The 14,082-nt window shown below is 46.3% G+C and overlaps 1 protein-coding gene across 7 annotated transcripts in view; it reads left to right on the top strand.

The window, feature by feature from the left end:
* SPECC1 (sperm antigen with calponin homology and coiled-coil domains 1) overlaps positions 1–13,715 on the top strand; it is a 269,159-nt gene extending 255,444 nt beyond the window's left edge. For all 7 annotated transcript variants that reach the window (XM_042917319.1, XM_042917316.1, XM_042917318.1 and 4 more), the window contains 2 exons: positions 1,310–1,369; positions 10,511–13,715. In XM_042917319.1, the coding sequence (XP_042773253.1) occupies positions 1,310–1,369; positions 10,511–10,600 (150 nt within the window). In that variant the 3' untranslated portion in view covers positions 10,601–13,715. The remainder of the gene's footprint in view (positions 1–1,309; positions 1,370–10,510) is intronic.
* Positions 13,716–14,082: the final 367 nt, after the last annotated feature.

Raw genomic sequence — 14,082 nt, 5'->3', positions numbered from 1 at the left:
TTGTCTGAGTGTTTTTCTGTGACCTGGTACCTAGAGCAGAGAGTTTGCTTCAGCGTCAGGGCAGGAAGCAGATGTGCACCCAAGGACAGAGGGCAGAGGCCATGAGGAAATGGAAAAACAGATAAAAATATGTATAAAATCCAAATGTGGGGCGCCTGGGTGGCTCAGTCAGTTAAGCGTCTGCTTCTTGATTTCGGCTCAGGTCATGATTTCATGGTTCGTGAGATCGAGCCCCATGTTAGGCCCTGAGCTGACAGCGAGGAACCTGCTTGGGAGTCTCTCTCCTGCCCCTCTCCCACTCATGCTCACTAGCGTGCTCTCTCTCTCTCTCTCTCTCTCTCTCTCTCTCTCAATATAAATAGATAAACTTAAAAAAGAAAAAAAAAGATTCTCTCTCTCCCTCTTGTACACGCATGCACTCTCAAAAAAAAAGTCACCAAAAAAGAAAACAAATATAAAATTTTTTATTTAAAAATTTTTTTTTCAATTTACTTATTTTTGAAAGAGACAGAGCATGAGCGGGGGAGGGGCAGAGAGAGAAGGAGACACAGAAATGTGAAGCAGGCTCCAGGCTCTGAGCTGTCAGCACAGAGCCCAACATGGGGCTCGGACCCACAAACCGTCAAATCATGACCTGAGCTGAAGTCGGATGCTTAACAGACTGAGCCACCTAGGTGCCCCAATATAAAAGTTTTTTTAATCTAAAGGCATAAAGTCACAAAATTCTACTGGGGAACATAAAACATGAATAGTCACAGAAACATTACACTCTCGATCATATTTAATTTTCTATCAATTTAATTAAATTGTAACATAATCCTAATGATTCTCAAATGAATTATGGAGGGGAGGAGGCATGCTAAAGTGATTCTTAAGTCCATCCAGGCAAGGAAACAGCCGGGAGCAGCCAGAAAGCGTCTCAAAAAGAAGCTACAAATTGTGGAACAGTACCTTCAGAATTCTAGGGGAAAATGACATAGCACATTAATTAAACAACAGTTGATACGCAACAGAATATGTATGTCATGAATCGTGACAAAGTAAAAAATCACACAGATTTACCTTTGATAGTCAGAAATAATCAATAATGTCATTTTTAGTACCAATTACAACCTGTCAGTCTTTTTTTTTTCTTAGATTGAAACTATCGTTTGAATATTTGACCTAAAATTTCGAGTGTTTTGTAATAGTAGATAATCTGTATGGGAGCGTCGTTTAGTGTTCTTTCCTAACAAAAGCTATTTATTTTTATTTTTTAAAAGCTATCTATTTTTAGTTGATAATACCAGTTTCTGTCTTTTTAACCTAGAAAAGAAATCTCTTGTTGGCATTTGAAGCAGCTGAAAGTGTGGGCATCAAACCCAGCCTGGTAAGTATCCTATTTTGTATCCTTGTGATATTTTATTCTACCTGTAGGAGAAAGAACGTTATGCCATCTACTACACAATTTCTTACAGAATATTAAAATCCATTTGCTGAAGATTTGTTACTCACGATCCCTAACATGTAAATATCCAGTTGGTCTGACCACATATGATTTAGAGGGTTTTCAAAGATTTCGTTGTGGCTAAATTTCATTTCTGGAAGCACAGTGGACTGAATTATCATTAAAGCCCTCTTGAAATCCGGTAAAATTTGATAAAATGTAATTTAAAAAAATATCAAGACGTAGTTGAGGTCTAAAAAAAGAATGGGAAATCACCAGATGTCATAAATTCAAAGAGAAGTGAAAACCAGAACCATGAGGCATGAGCCGAGACTGTGACAACCCTCAGAAGTAGGCCTGGGGGTGTCGGTGGAGGGGTCACAGGAAACGGGTACCTAATGGATATAGGTTTCATTTAAATGCCAACACAGGAACAAGAAACAAGGCTCCGAGCTCCCATAAACGGGACATTAGTACTGAGACCCTTGCACAAAACCAAGGCTCACAAAGTAACATTCTTCTCAGTGAAGGGGAAAATAAAAAACCCTGCCTGGCAGTCTAGGCAGGAAGCTTGGTCTCCACCTGATTTGTTTTTTTTGTTTTGTTTTGTTTTTGGTAGCCAGAAAAAGGAAAATCTATAAGAAAAGAAACCTGGGCCAAATGAGGTTTGGAGTCCAAATTTATTAATATCTGTGCTACAAGATAGTTTATGCTGCCTGAGGCAGGAAGCTCCTGGCTTAGTAGTACAATGGCCACTGAGAATACATTCACAATCCAAAATTACAAAACACTCAAGAAAGTGAACTAGCTGAGCTAGTCCGTAGACAGAGCAAACAAGAGGATCATCTACCAGAGCTTGGGATAATAAAACAATAAGAAAGCGACTACAGAAGGCTATGTTTGCGAATATTAAAGAGATAAAAGAGGGGGGGTGCCTGGGTGGCTCAGTCTGCCAGTTAAGTATCCAACTCTTAGTTTCAGCTCAAGTCATGATCTCACAGTTTGCAAGTTCGAGCCCTGCATCAAGCTCCCAGCTGACAGTGCAGAGGCTACTTGGGACTCTCTTGGTGTCTCTCTCTCTCTCTCTCTCTCTCTCTCTCTCTGCCTCTCCCCAACTTACACATGCTGTCTCTCTCATTCTCAAAATAAATAAACTTAAAAATAAAGAGATAAAAAGAGAACAAAAATCACAAGGGGGCGTCTGGGTGGCTCAGTCAGTTAAGCATCCAACTCATCCTTTCGGCTCAGGTCATGATCTAATGGTTCTTGAGATTGAGCCCCGCATAGGGCTTTGTGCTGAGAATGCAGAGTCTGCTTAGGATTCTCTCTCTCCCTGTCTCTCTGCTCCTCCCCCTCTTGTTCTCTCTCTCAAATAAATTTTTTTAAAACTCATAAGGAAGAAGCATAGTACTATAAAAAAAGATTTGGGGAAAGATTCAAGTGAAACTTGTAGAAGTAAAAATTAGGAATTAGAAAAAAAAGATGGGGCGCCTGGGTGGCTCAGTTGGTTAAGCGGCCGACTTCGGCTCAGGTCACGATCTCACAGTTCGTGAGTTCGAGCCCTGCGTCGGGCTCTGTGCTGACAGCTCAGAGCCTGGAGCCTGTTTCAGATTCTGTGTCTCCCTCTCTCTGACCCTCCCCCGTTCATGCTCTGTCTCTCTCTGTCTCAAAAACAAATAAACGTGAAAAAAAGAAAAAAGAAAAAACCCAGTCGGGTTGAAAAACGGATTAGATACAGCAGAAGAGAGAACTACTGGACTGGAAAATAGAACTAAGGAGGTTATCCAGAACATAAAACAGACATTTAAAAAATGGAAAATATAATAGAGAGGTTTTATTAGTTAGTATGTATTCAGAATCAAGAAATGGAAAACCAACTAACAGTTGCTTAAACCATAAAGATGTTAATTTTATTTTCTAATGAGAAGTCCAAAAGCAGTTTCAGGATTGGTTCACTACTCAGTGTTATAATCAAGGACCCCAGAGTGTGTTTTGTCTACACTCTACCATCTTGAATCTATTACCTCATTGTCCCCATGTCCTCTGTGGCTGAACATGGCTGTCAAGCTCCAGACATCACTCCTATCTGCAGGGCAAGAAGGGGAGTGGGATGGACTAGAATAAGTGCCTCCTGTCTTCCCCCCTTTGATTAGGAAATCAAAAGGCTTCCCAGAGTCCCTCCAGCTCGCTGGCAGGACTCTGTTCCATGGCCACCCCGGCTGCAAGGGAATTTGAGAAAGTAAACAGTGAATGTTCTCCATCCCCATCAGCTGGAAATCTACAAGGGAGAGGGGGGTTGGTAACGGCCATTAGATTAACCAACGGATAGTGTCTGTCACTGACCTTAAGAGAATGGAAGATAAAATCAGATAATTTCCAAGTCCCATGGCCAGTGGGAATTCCAGAAGAGGAAAGAAAGAGTGGGAGAGAAAATATTTGAAGCAATGGTGCCTGAAATTTTTCCAGAATGATGAAAGACCACAGATTCTTGGTCTCTAACAAGATGAATCTCTCTAACAAGATGAATCTCTAACAAGATGAATAATACAAAAGACCCATCTAGACACATCATAACGGAAGGAGCTGCGTAAAAAGTAAAACGAGGACAGGTAATCTATAAATAATTTCTACTAGCCAATAATAAAGAAGACACCTTAGGAGAGGTGCATGGCAACTCGCGCACGGCTAATAAACACTTAAAGAGGTGTTCAGTCTCATCAGTGATGGGGAAAACCCAAGTGGAAATAACAGAGACAGTTCTGCAGCCAGCAGAGTATGAAGGGAGTCTGAGAAATGGAAAAGCGAAAACACAGCAATCATAGAAATTTCAGTACTATGAACAAAGTTACGCCAATGCGTTTAAATCAGAACGGACAGTTTTCTAAACAAATATAAATATATTTCTTCAAATACTAAATGTAACTATTTCTCCAAAACTCACTCAAAAAGAAGTAGAACTTCAACCATGAAAGAAATTGAATTCATTGTTTAAAAAATGTAGTCGCGGGGCGCCTGGGTGGCTCAGTCGGTTGAGCATCCGACTTCGGCTCAGGTCACGATCTCGCGGTCCGTGAGTTCGAGCCCCGCATCGGGCTCTGGGCTGATGGCTCAGAGCCTGGAGCCTGCTTCCGATTCTGTGTCTCCCTTTCTCTCTGCCCCTCCCCCGTTCATGCTCTGTCTCTCTCCGTCCCAAAAATAAACAAACGTTAAAAAAAAAATTTAAAAAAATAAAAAATATAGTCGCGCACACACAAAAATGCCAGTGAGCCCAAATTCTACAAAACTTTCTACAAGAAACAGATGTCCCTATCCTATAAATTAAAGGCTAGAGAATTTAGAAAGGAGGGGACATACATGTCTGGCCAAGATGGAGGAACGGGAATCTGATTTATCTTCCCTTCTGAAACACTGAACAGCTAACAAGTAACAACAGATAATTAATGCGGGGAATCAAAGAAAAAATGCGAACTTGTTAGAAGATGATATCATACACAGAATGTTTTTCTCTGTAGTGTTGCAGCTAATAGTTGCTTCTTTTTTAATTTCACCTTTTTTCCCTGTTTTTTTATCTGACATACTACAGAAGTCAGTGAAAGCTAGGAAGTGAATGAGATCATCTTGTCAAACTAACAGTCAGAGCCAATGGCTGCATTTTTACAGATGTCCATGAGGAGATACAAGCATAATAATTAATCTCAGAAGCATTTGGAGATGCTTGCGAGCCATTTAACTAGTTCGTGCCATCAACAAAACAGAAACTTCCTACATTATTAAACTTGCTTTTCGGTGTCTTGATGTGGATTGAAAAATAATCCTTAATTACACATGACACTTCTAAAATACATGCAGTCAGAATTGGCAGCAGTAAAAACCCCCAGGTCTTTGATAAAGGTCTCTTGTAAGATTAGTCAGTAAAAAGAAAGGAAGGAAGGAAGGAAGGAAGGAAGGGAGGAAGGGAGAAAGAGAGAAAGAAAGAAAGAAAGAAAGAAAGAAAGAAAGAAAGAAAGAAAAAGAAAGAAAGAAAGAAAGAAAGAAAAAATGCATTCTTTCTCAGCGACTTTCTCAGCCTAGGATAGAAATTTAGGCCACCACATGACAAGGGCGAGCCACTCCCCGTGGAACGAATAGATAAGAGAGGATGTGTGACATCACATTGCCATTACCGGAACAACAGCCAGAAGGTGTGTCCTCTGAGGACTGATGTGTTTGTATGCTGGTGAGGGGAGCACTCTCACGCTGAGTCATACAGTCTGTGACAGTGTTGCTTACCGAGTAAGCCACCCGGACAGTCACTACCCACGGAGGTTAGGAGGGGGTCATTACAACTCAGGCTTTGATGACGGTGTCTGAATGATTCTGTAGGCGTCAGCGAGCCTGCGCCGTAGTATAAACTTTATAAAGGATACTCAAAGAGTTCATCTGAGTTTAATAGCATGAAAAATTGCTTTTTCGCGTTTCCCACGCGCCAGGCATTTTCCATATGTTGACTCACTGAACCCTCTCAGAAGTCCTGTGACGACAGATGCTCCTTACAGGAAGGACAGTGAGGCAGGTGCTGTTCCGTAAAAGCTCACACAGTAGTGAATAGCGGAGGCAAGAGTCAAGGCAGGCCGGCCTTCTCCAGAGCCCACGTCTTAACCTGCCCCATGACCCTCCATCCAGGACAGCCGTGCCCACCTTTGGGTTCTTAGAGCAGCATTTACTCCTCGTACTATGTAGCACATGCTGTGTTATGTTGTGTCTGATTATAGGACTTCATCCCATCTCCCCAAGACCATGAGCTCCCAAGGGCAGGAAGCCCTGTCTTTTCAATTATTTTTATTGTGGTAAAATACGTATAACATGATCTAAGTGTCTTGTCACTTGGCCAATACCACACTGTCCTGATGAATACAGCTTTGTAGCAGCACCTGGGTGGCTCAGTCAGTTAAGCATCTGACAGCTCAGGTTATGATCTTGCGGTTCATGAGTTCAAGCCCCACCTTGGGCTCTGTGCTGACAGCTCAGAGCTTGGAGCCTGCTTCAGATTCTGTCTCTCTCTCTCTTTCTCTCTCTGTCTCTGCACCTCTCCCACTCTCACTGTTTCTCTCTCTCTCTCAAAAATAAACATTAAAACAATTTTTTTAATTTTTTAAATTTATTGTCAAATTGACTTACAAAAATTTTTAATACAGCTTTATAAACTGTGAAGTTAAGGGGCGCCTGGGTGGCTCAGTCGGTTGAGCAGCCGACTTCGGCTCAGGTCATGATCTCACGGTCCGTGAGTTCGAGCCCCGCGTTGGGCTCTGTGCTGACCGCTCAGAGCCTGGAGCCTGTTTCAGATTCTGTGTCTCCCTCTCTCTGACCCTCCCCCGTTCATGCTCTGTCTCTCTCTGTCTCAAAAATAAATAAATGTTAAAAAAAAAAATTAAACTGTGAAGTTAAGTCTTCAAACTTTATTCTTCTTTTTAGAATTTATTTGGTTGTCCTAGTTCCTTTGCTTTATAGATTTTAGAATCAGTTTGTCAATATCTACCCCCCAAAAAGACCTTGCCAGGATTTTGATTGGGATTATGTTGTAGCTATAGATCCATGAACATAGAATACTCTCCATTTATTTAGAGCTTCTTGATTTCTTTCATCAGTGTTTTGTAGTTTTCTGCATGTAGTGTTTTATAAACAAGTTTTCTGCATATAAATCCTTTTTAAAAATTTAGTGCCATTTAAATGGTTTGATTTGGTTTCACGTTTCAGTTGTCCATTGCTGGTATTTCGTAGGAAAGCTGTTGACTGAGATCTTGCTAAACTTGCACATTAGTTCCAGTGGGTTTTTTGGTAGACTCTTTGGAGTTTTCTACATCAACTATCATTTCATCTGCAAATAAAGACAGATTTAGTCCTGCCTTTCCAATCTGTATGCCTTTTGTTTCTTTTTCTTGCCTTATTGCATTAGCTAGAACTTCTGGTACAGTGTCCAGTAGAAAAAGTGAGAGAAGGCATCCTTGCCTTGTTCTTTCCTCCTGATCTTACTGGGAGAGTGTTCAGTTTCTCCATTTAGTATGATGTCAGCTTTTGGTTTTTGTGCGTGTCCTTTATCAGGTAAAAGAAACGCCCTTCTACTTTTCTAGTCTTTTGCGTGTTTTTATCATGAATAGTTGCTGAATTTTGTGTACGGGCATACCTCATTTGTGCTTCCCTTTATTGAGCCTCACAGATACTACATTTTTTGCAAATTGAAGGTTTGTGGCAACCCTCCATCAAGCAAGTCTGTTGGCATCATTTTTCCAACAGCCTTTGCTCACTTCCTGTCTCTGTGTCACATTTTGGTAATTCTCAAAGTATTTCAAGCTTTTTCATTGTGCAAGGGTCAAACGTACTTTGTGGGTTTTTTTAGACATATGCTATGGTACACGTAATAGACTACAGTAGTGTAACTATAACTTATCTGCACTGACAACTCAAAAAATTCATTTGACTTGTTTAAGCTATGTTTGCTTTATTGTGGTGGTCTCGAACCAAACCCACAAATATCTCCAAGGTTTATGTGTGAATGTTTTTTCTGCATCTGCCGATGTGATCATATGACTTTTCTTATTAAGTCTGGCAATAATAACAATGCTGACTTTTGGATGTTGAACCTCCCTTGCATTCCTGCTATGAACCCCACTTGATCACGATTCAGTTTGCTAATGTTTGTTAAGGACATCTGTGTTTGTGTTCATGTGAGAAAATCGATAGCTTTCTCGTTAAAGTCTTTGTCTGATTTGGTATTAGGGCAACGCTGGCTCCAGAGAACGAGTGAAGAAGTGTTCCCTCCTCTTCTATTTCCTGGAAGGGAATGTGTAGAATTTCTTCCTTAAGTATCTGGCAGAATTAGCCAGTGAAACCATCCGAGCCTGGTGTTTTCCATGTTGAAAGGTTTTCAGCTGCTGATTCAAATACATGTCACACGTCCTCAGATTTCTGTTCAGGCGGCTTCCTCGCCCATCCCCAGAAATGTGCCATAATTATTTCTCCAGATGTGTTCAGATGCGATGTTGACAATGTGCCAAAACAGAGTAATGTTACTATTGTTAGGTTCAGGCATGTGAGATAGTCTGAGTAAAGCTGTGAGCGTCGGTCCGACTCCTGTGTCCTCTCTGAGACACAAGACCCATCCTCGCCGTCACAGGGAGGGAGGCTTGTCATCTCTCTTGGTTCATAGGTGTGGCTTCCTTTCTCAGAACACCTCCCCTACCTCCTAAATGTCACACTCAATTTTTCTTTTTTTTTTAACTTTTAGAGTTTATTTATTTTGAAAGAGAGAGAACACGAGTGGGACAGGAGCAGAGAGAGAGGGAGAGAGAGAGAGAGAGAGAATCCCAAGCAGTCTCTGCGCCGTAAGCATGGAACCCAACACAGGGCTTGATCCCACGAACCGTGAGATCATATGACCTGAGCCGAAATCAAGAATCGGACGCTTAACGGACTGTTTATGTAGAAGGAGACTTTTAATCCTTGTATTCTGTGAAAATTATGTTTTTAAATTGTTCTCAGTAGATCTGTCTATAATGTTCCACTCGCTGCCTTTTCACTCCTTTCCCATGACCAGAGAGAGGCTGATAATTTTTTAGCATAACCAGGAAGTAGAAATGGTCAAATATATTTAGGTGTTGTGGAAACAGGAAGTAAATGGCTGGTGACAGGCCTCAGTTCTGTCATTGCTCAAGAACAGATGTGCTCAATAAGTTCAACCTTGATTTTCCACGGCATCTCTACTCCTAGCTTTCCATCAGAGTCCTTGCCTACTACCCTCTTGTGACCACAAAAGAATCCAAATTCAGTCCCAAAGTGAATTTTCTAATACCTTGAGTGGCATGTATTTCAGGAACATTTGGCTCAGCCATCCTGTCTGTCACTTTGTGGCCTCCTCTGCTCTTGCTGATAGCCTACTAAACAAAGGGACAAACAACAACGACAAAAACATTAAATGGTCTGACACCTGATTCTGATAAGACGCTGGTTGCATTCTCAACTGGTTCGAGGCTTTTGTGGCCATCCCATTCACGGGAATTCATCTCAAGGCATGAATTCGACAACTCCGCCCACGGAGGTGCTTACGGCAAAGTCTGTAACATGAAGAAGTGAGCGCACGCCCCACGGCGAGCATCAGATGTCGTGTGGATCGTGGGGCAGCAGTCTCGTGGACTGTGTGCGCTCCCTCCCGTGACGGCCAGCGTCGCGACACAGCAGCCCGTGAGATTGTGCATGGGAAGCATGAAGTAAAAAGGCTCAGAGTACACGATATGTCCACTCGACGGAAGCGTGGGAGAACACAGGGGTACCTGCAAATGTAACTTAGGAAAGTGGAAATTGTTTTATGATAATGGAATTATGGGTGACTTTCTCTTTGCAAAGCTTTTTTTTTTTTTAATTTTTTTTTAACGTTTATTTATTTTTGAGACAGAGAGAGACAGAGCACGAGCGGGTAGGGGCAGAGAGAGAGAGAGAGAGAGACCCAGATTCCGAAGCAGGCTCCAAGCTGTCCGCACAGAGCCCAACGAGGGGCTCAAACTCACGGACCGTGAGATCATGACCCGAGCCAAAGTCGGCCGCCTAACCGACTGAGCCACCCGGGCGCCCCAAGAAAGCTTTTTTTTTTTTTAAATTTAAGTTTATTTATTTATTTTGAGAGCGAGAACAAGCAGGGGAGGGGCAGAGAGAGAGGGAGAGAGAGAATCCCAAGCAGGCTGTGTGCTGTCAGCACAGAGCCGGATGCAGGGCTCGAACTCACAAAACTGTGAGATCACGACCTGAGCCAAGAGTCAGATGCTTAACCAACTGATCCACCCAGGCGCCCCTGCAAAGTTTTCTTTAAGATGCTGTCATGTTCTTAAGATGAAAAGGGGGAGGAAGTCCTGTCTAATGTTTTTTAAAAGGGTCAGTATCTCCTGATTAGGAATAAAACACTTTTCTTTTAACTTGCCCACGCCTCCTGTCCATGCAGGTGGGGCGGGGGGTGGGGGGGGGGGTCTCCAGGCAGCACCAGCCCGGACCAGGCCCTGAGCCCCTTTGTGGGAAGGCGGTCTGTGGTGTCCCCCCGTGACCTCCTCCTCTTTCCCGCAGGAGCTCAGTGAGATGCTGTACACGGACCGGCCCGACTGGCAAAGCGTGATGCAGTACGTGGCCCAGATCTACAAGTACTTTGAGACGTAAACCCGGGAGGGCCCTCGAGCAGCCGCCCACCGCCCGCAGCCTGTCCTGGAGGCACCTGGTCACTTTGCACAGGCCCTGCTCTGTCCACCACCCTCAACGCTCGATCCGGGGGGGCCCACACACAAATAAGAACGGAGCTGGGTTCCAGTGCATACCTACTTTTAATCTAGACGCATTTGGCGCGTAAGTTGGAAAGCCTTGCTCTCCCACGGGCCTCCCTCCTTCTAGACCTAAGGGTCCACGCCCAGGCTCACTCCGTGAGAACCGAGTAGGACATCTCCGGTCACACGCCACGACCTCACCCGTGGGCTGCGGAGCCTCATGACAAACAGCCATCTTTTCACTAAAACTCCTTCCTTTGGCCTTTAGAAAAACTTTGCCCCTGCCACCACCCACCGCCTCTGAAACCCACATGCTCATCAAAACACAAAAAGGACAAACACTCGCTCTGGAGCAGCTTGGAAAAACGCTCCAGCCCTGCCTTTTGGGGGCCGTAACGCTTCCGTTCCAGATAACAGTTTTAACACCTAGAACCGGACTGAGCAGTTTAGATCTCGCTGTCACTTACTGGCGTCTTTGGGGGGAAGACAGAGACGCGCCAGCACGCAAAGCAGCCCGTGGGCGGTTTGCTGCGGTGGCCCGTGGGGTGGCCCGCAGAGAGAAGCGTGTGTCCGTCCGTGTGCGGGGACGCGGTCACGCTCCGAAGCCCCGGGCCAGGCAGCCCCCCGCGTGCTGGAAGGGACCCGTCGGCACCTGCCCGCCTGCTGTGTTTGGCCCGCGAGTCCACACGCCCGTGCACGCCCGCACACGTTTGCCCCAGGTGCCGAACCTAACAGGAAGCCCCCCGCGTGCGAAGCAGCCTGCGCCCACCCGGGTCTTCGTGTGTTTGCGCCAACAGGCTGAAGGGGTGCCGGGCGGACGGCAGGCGTCAACAGTATTCGAACTCTAGACTCCGCCTTCGGTATCTCCTCGGGCCCTTCACATCTGCATGGCAACAGCAAGCCCTGAGCGGTGGGCAGGGATGGCTCCATTTAGAAGTGAACCGTCCGCCATCCTGCCGTCACCCCTAGTGGCTGCAGAGGGCACTCCTCCCCGCGCCCCCCCCCCCCCCCAGATCTTGCAGGGAGACCCGCTGAGGACCGACCTGGCAGCTCCCTGGAGGCCGGTGGGGCCCGCGAATGTGCATCATGTAGCACGTGCAGGCGTGGCTCACAGGGTACTCAGGTGACCTCGGTGCCTGCCACCTGCTGATGCAAGTGATTCCTCCCCACCGCCCCCAAGGGCCGTCCCTGTGTCAGTCGCTGGGACCTCCCAGTGTCATTCTACAGTAAATCTCTGCAGAGAGTCCGCCCCTCACTCTCAGGCTGCCACACCTGCCTGCTTACCTGTCCTCTGTGGCCCTAGATCAGGATCTCCTGCGGAACGTGTTCAAAACGCACCCTCCTGGCCCGCCCCATCCGTCGAACCAGGGATGTCTTCTGTATGTTTCCAGAGCTCCCCTGACAGCCACGGAGAGGAGAGAAGGCCTTTCCTCTTGCTCCTCAGGGCAGGGCGGTGAGTGGCATCTGAGGTCTCTCCGGAGCAGTTTGGGGAGGATGACGTTGTCAGTGGCTCTTTTGTTTTCAAATGGAAATGGAGGCACAGTCTGAGCAAATTTACTTTACTCCTTCCTGAGGAGCGTATCCAAATGGAAGGGATTCCCTGCGTGGCTCCACGCATCTGTCTTTTGTTGACATAACAGGCATTTCCATGACCTCCAAGCCTCTGCCTTGCTCACCCTTGCAGTGGGGAAAGGTTAGTATCCCGAGTATCGGGGTGAGCTCTCGGTTGTCGTGTTTGATCTGGGATTACTTCGGGGTTTTGTGTGGGAGAGGCCGAAGAGGTCTAGGGATACCTGGAGGGGGTGTTTAGCATTACTGGGCCCTGTTTTTAGTGATTACAATAAATGAGTCCGATGATTCAGCTCTGGGCGAAGCAAGGTCTATGCAGGGGTGACGTTGCCGTTTCTTCTCCCAACACTGGAGGCTGCTCCCTTTAGCTGAAAAAGAAACAAAGAAATGTCCTATGAAAGAAAGGCCATGTGCCATTTATTTTTGTAACTCAAAGAAGCTCCTTGACTACCATTTTCTTTGCCAGTGGGCACGCTTCCAGAAGGGGAAGCCTGGTGGTGCCTGGGGGGCAGGTCTGGCCCCGCAGGGTCCTTCGAGGGGGACCGGGCCTTCCAGCACTCACAGAGCCTCAGACCGGGGCAAGCTGTCCCCGCCCCAGTGCTGGGCCACCGGATGGGGATTTTAGACCCATTTTTAATTGCCCCAGCAGAGTGGAGGAGTTCTTCAAAGACTTAAAGCCGAGTCCACGGGTTCGTTCGCTGGGAGATCTTTCGTGGACGTGAACTCTAGCTGCCTGATGTTGGTGCCCCAGCCCCTGCTCCCCGGGGCAAGCATATTCTGAGGAACCAGGCGAACGCCCACTTCCCTTCCCACCCTAGTCCCTTCTCACTTCAGAAATGACGTTAGTCTTGGGTTTTCGTTCTTCATTCAGCCGTTGTGTTGTAGCTTTGGTTGAGAGTTTCCCGAAGCGGTGAGCCATGCGGCGGTAACGAACGTTCATCTGCGGTGTTCTCTTCCCCCGCGGAAACCAATGTTCCCTGAATCTCTCGGGGGAGGGCAGGCACTTCACCGGCCCGCGGAAGCCCGCGGAAGGAGAGGACTCGGCCCCCGTACACAAACCCATATGCCAAATCCGGCCACGGCTCCTCCTGGCCCAAAGCTCGAGTGCCATTTTGAGGTGAACCACCAGTGACACGCAGTAAAAAACAGGACACAGCCACCTTTTTAAGAAGTACTTTTAAGTATCCCGTTTGCCCGAGTGCCCTGGATGTGTCCCTCCTCCGACCCGGGCTAGACTGCGGCTAAGTCTACACCATCCTCGGCCGATCACTAATTTTAACTACATTAGTTGAATATAGTGGATACATCTGTGGCCTCGTTTCTAGAAAGAGCACACCCAGCACTGTCGGGACGTGACGTGCCAACGTAGACGTATTAACTATTAACATTTGGAAGTGTATGATGTACGACTGTGTCGCATTTCTAATAAATATATTTTGTTTCTGTCCGATGGTGAATTTTTCCCGGTGACGTCGATGGTTGGCACTTTGTCGGAATGCCAAGCCTCGGTTCAGGCTAGCGGCTTCGTGTCCCTATTCAGTGTTGGGCCGTGGTCGCCCCTCCCCCCGCCCCAACTGAGCGGCTCTCTCTGGCGTTACTGGAAGTTGCCAGAAAGGACTGGGGTCCTGATGGCTCTTCCGCCTCCCTCCATTCACGGCAAGAGGGCTGTGACCACAGTCTCCTGTGAAAGTCACCCCCCTGGGGCCGCGCAGATGAGCACAGCACAGGCGCCCGCACAGGCCGCCCCCACTCAGCACACGGGTCCTGGAAACCACAGGAGGCAGTTGTACCAAGGTTGAGCAGGCAGAGCCC

This window comes from Panthera leo, chromosome E1 (assembly GCF_018350215.1).
Source record: "Panthera leo isolate Ple1 chromosome E1, P.leo_Ple1_pat1.1, whole genome shotgun sequence".
NCBI lineage: Eukaryota > Metazoa > Chordata > Mammalia > Carnivora > Felidae > Panthera > Panthera leo.
The sequence above is the reverse complement of the archived record's forward strand: the minus strand, read 5'-3'. Positions and strand labels throughout refer to the sequence as shown.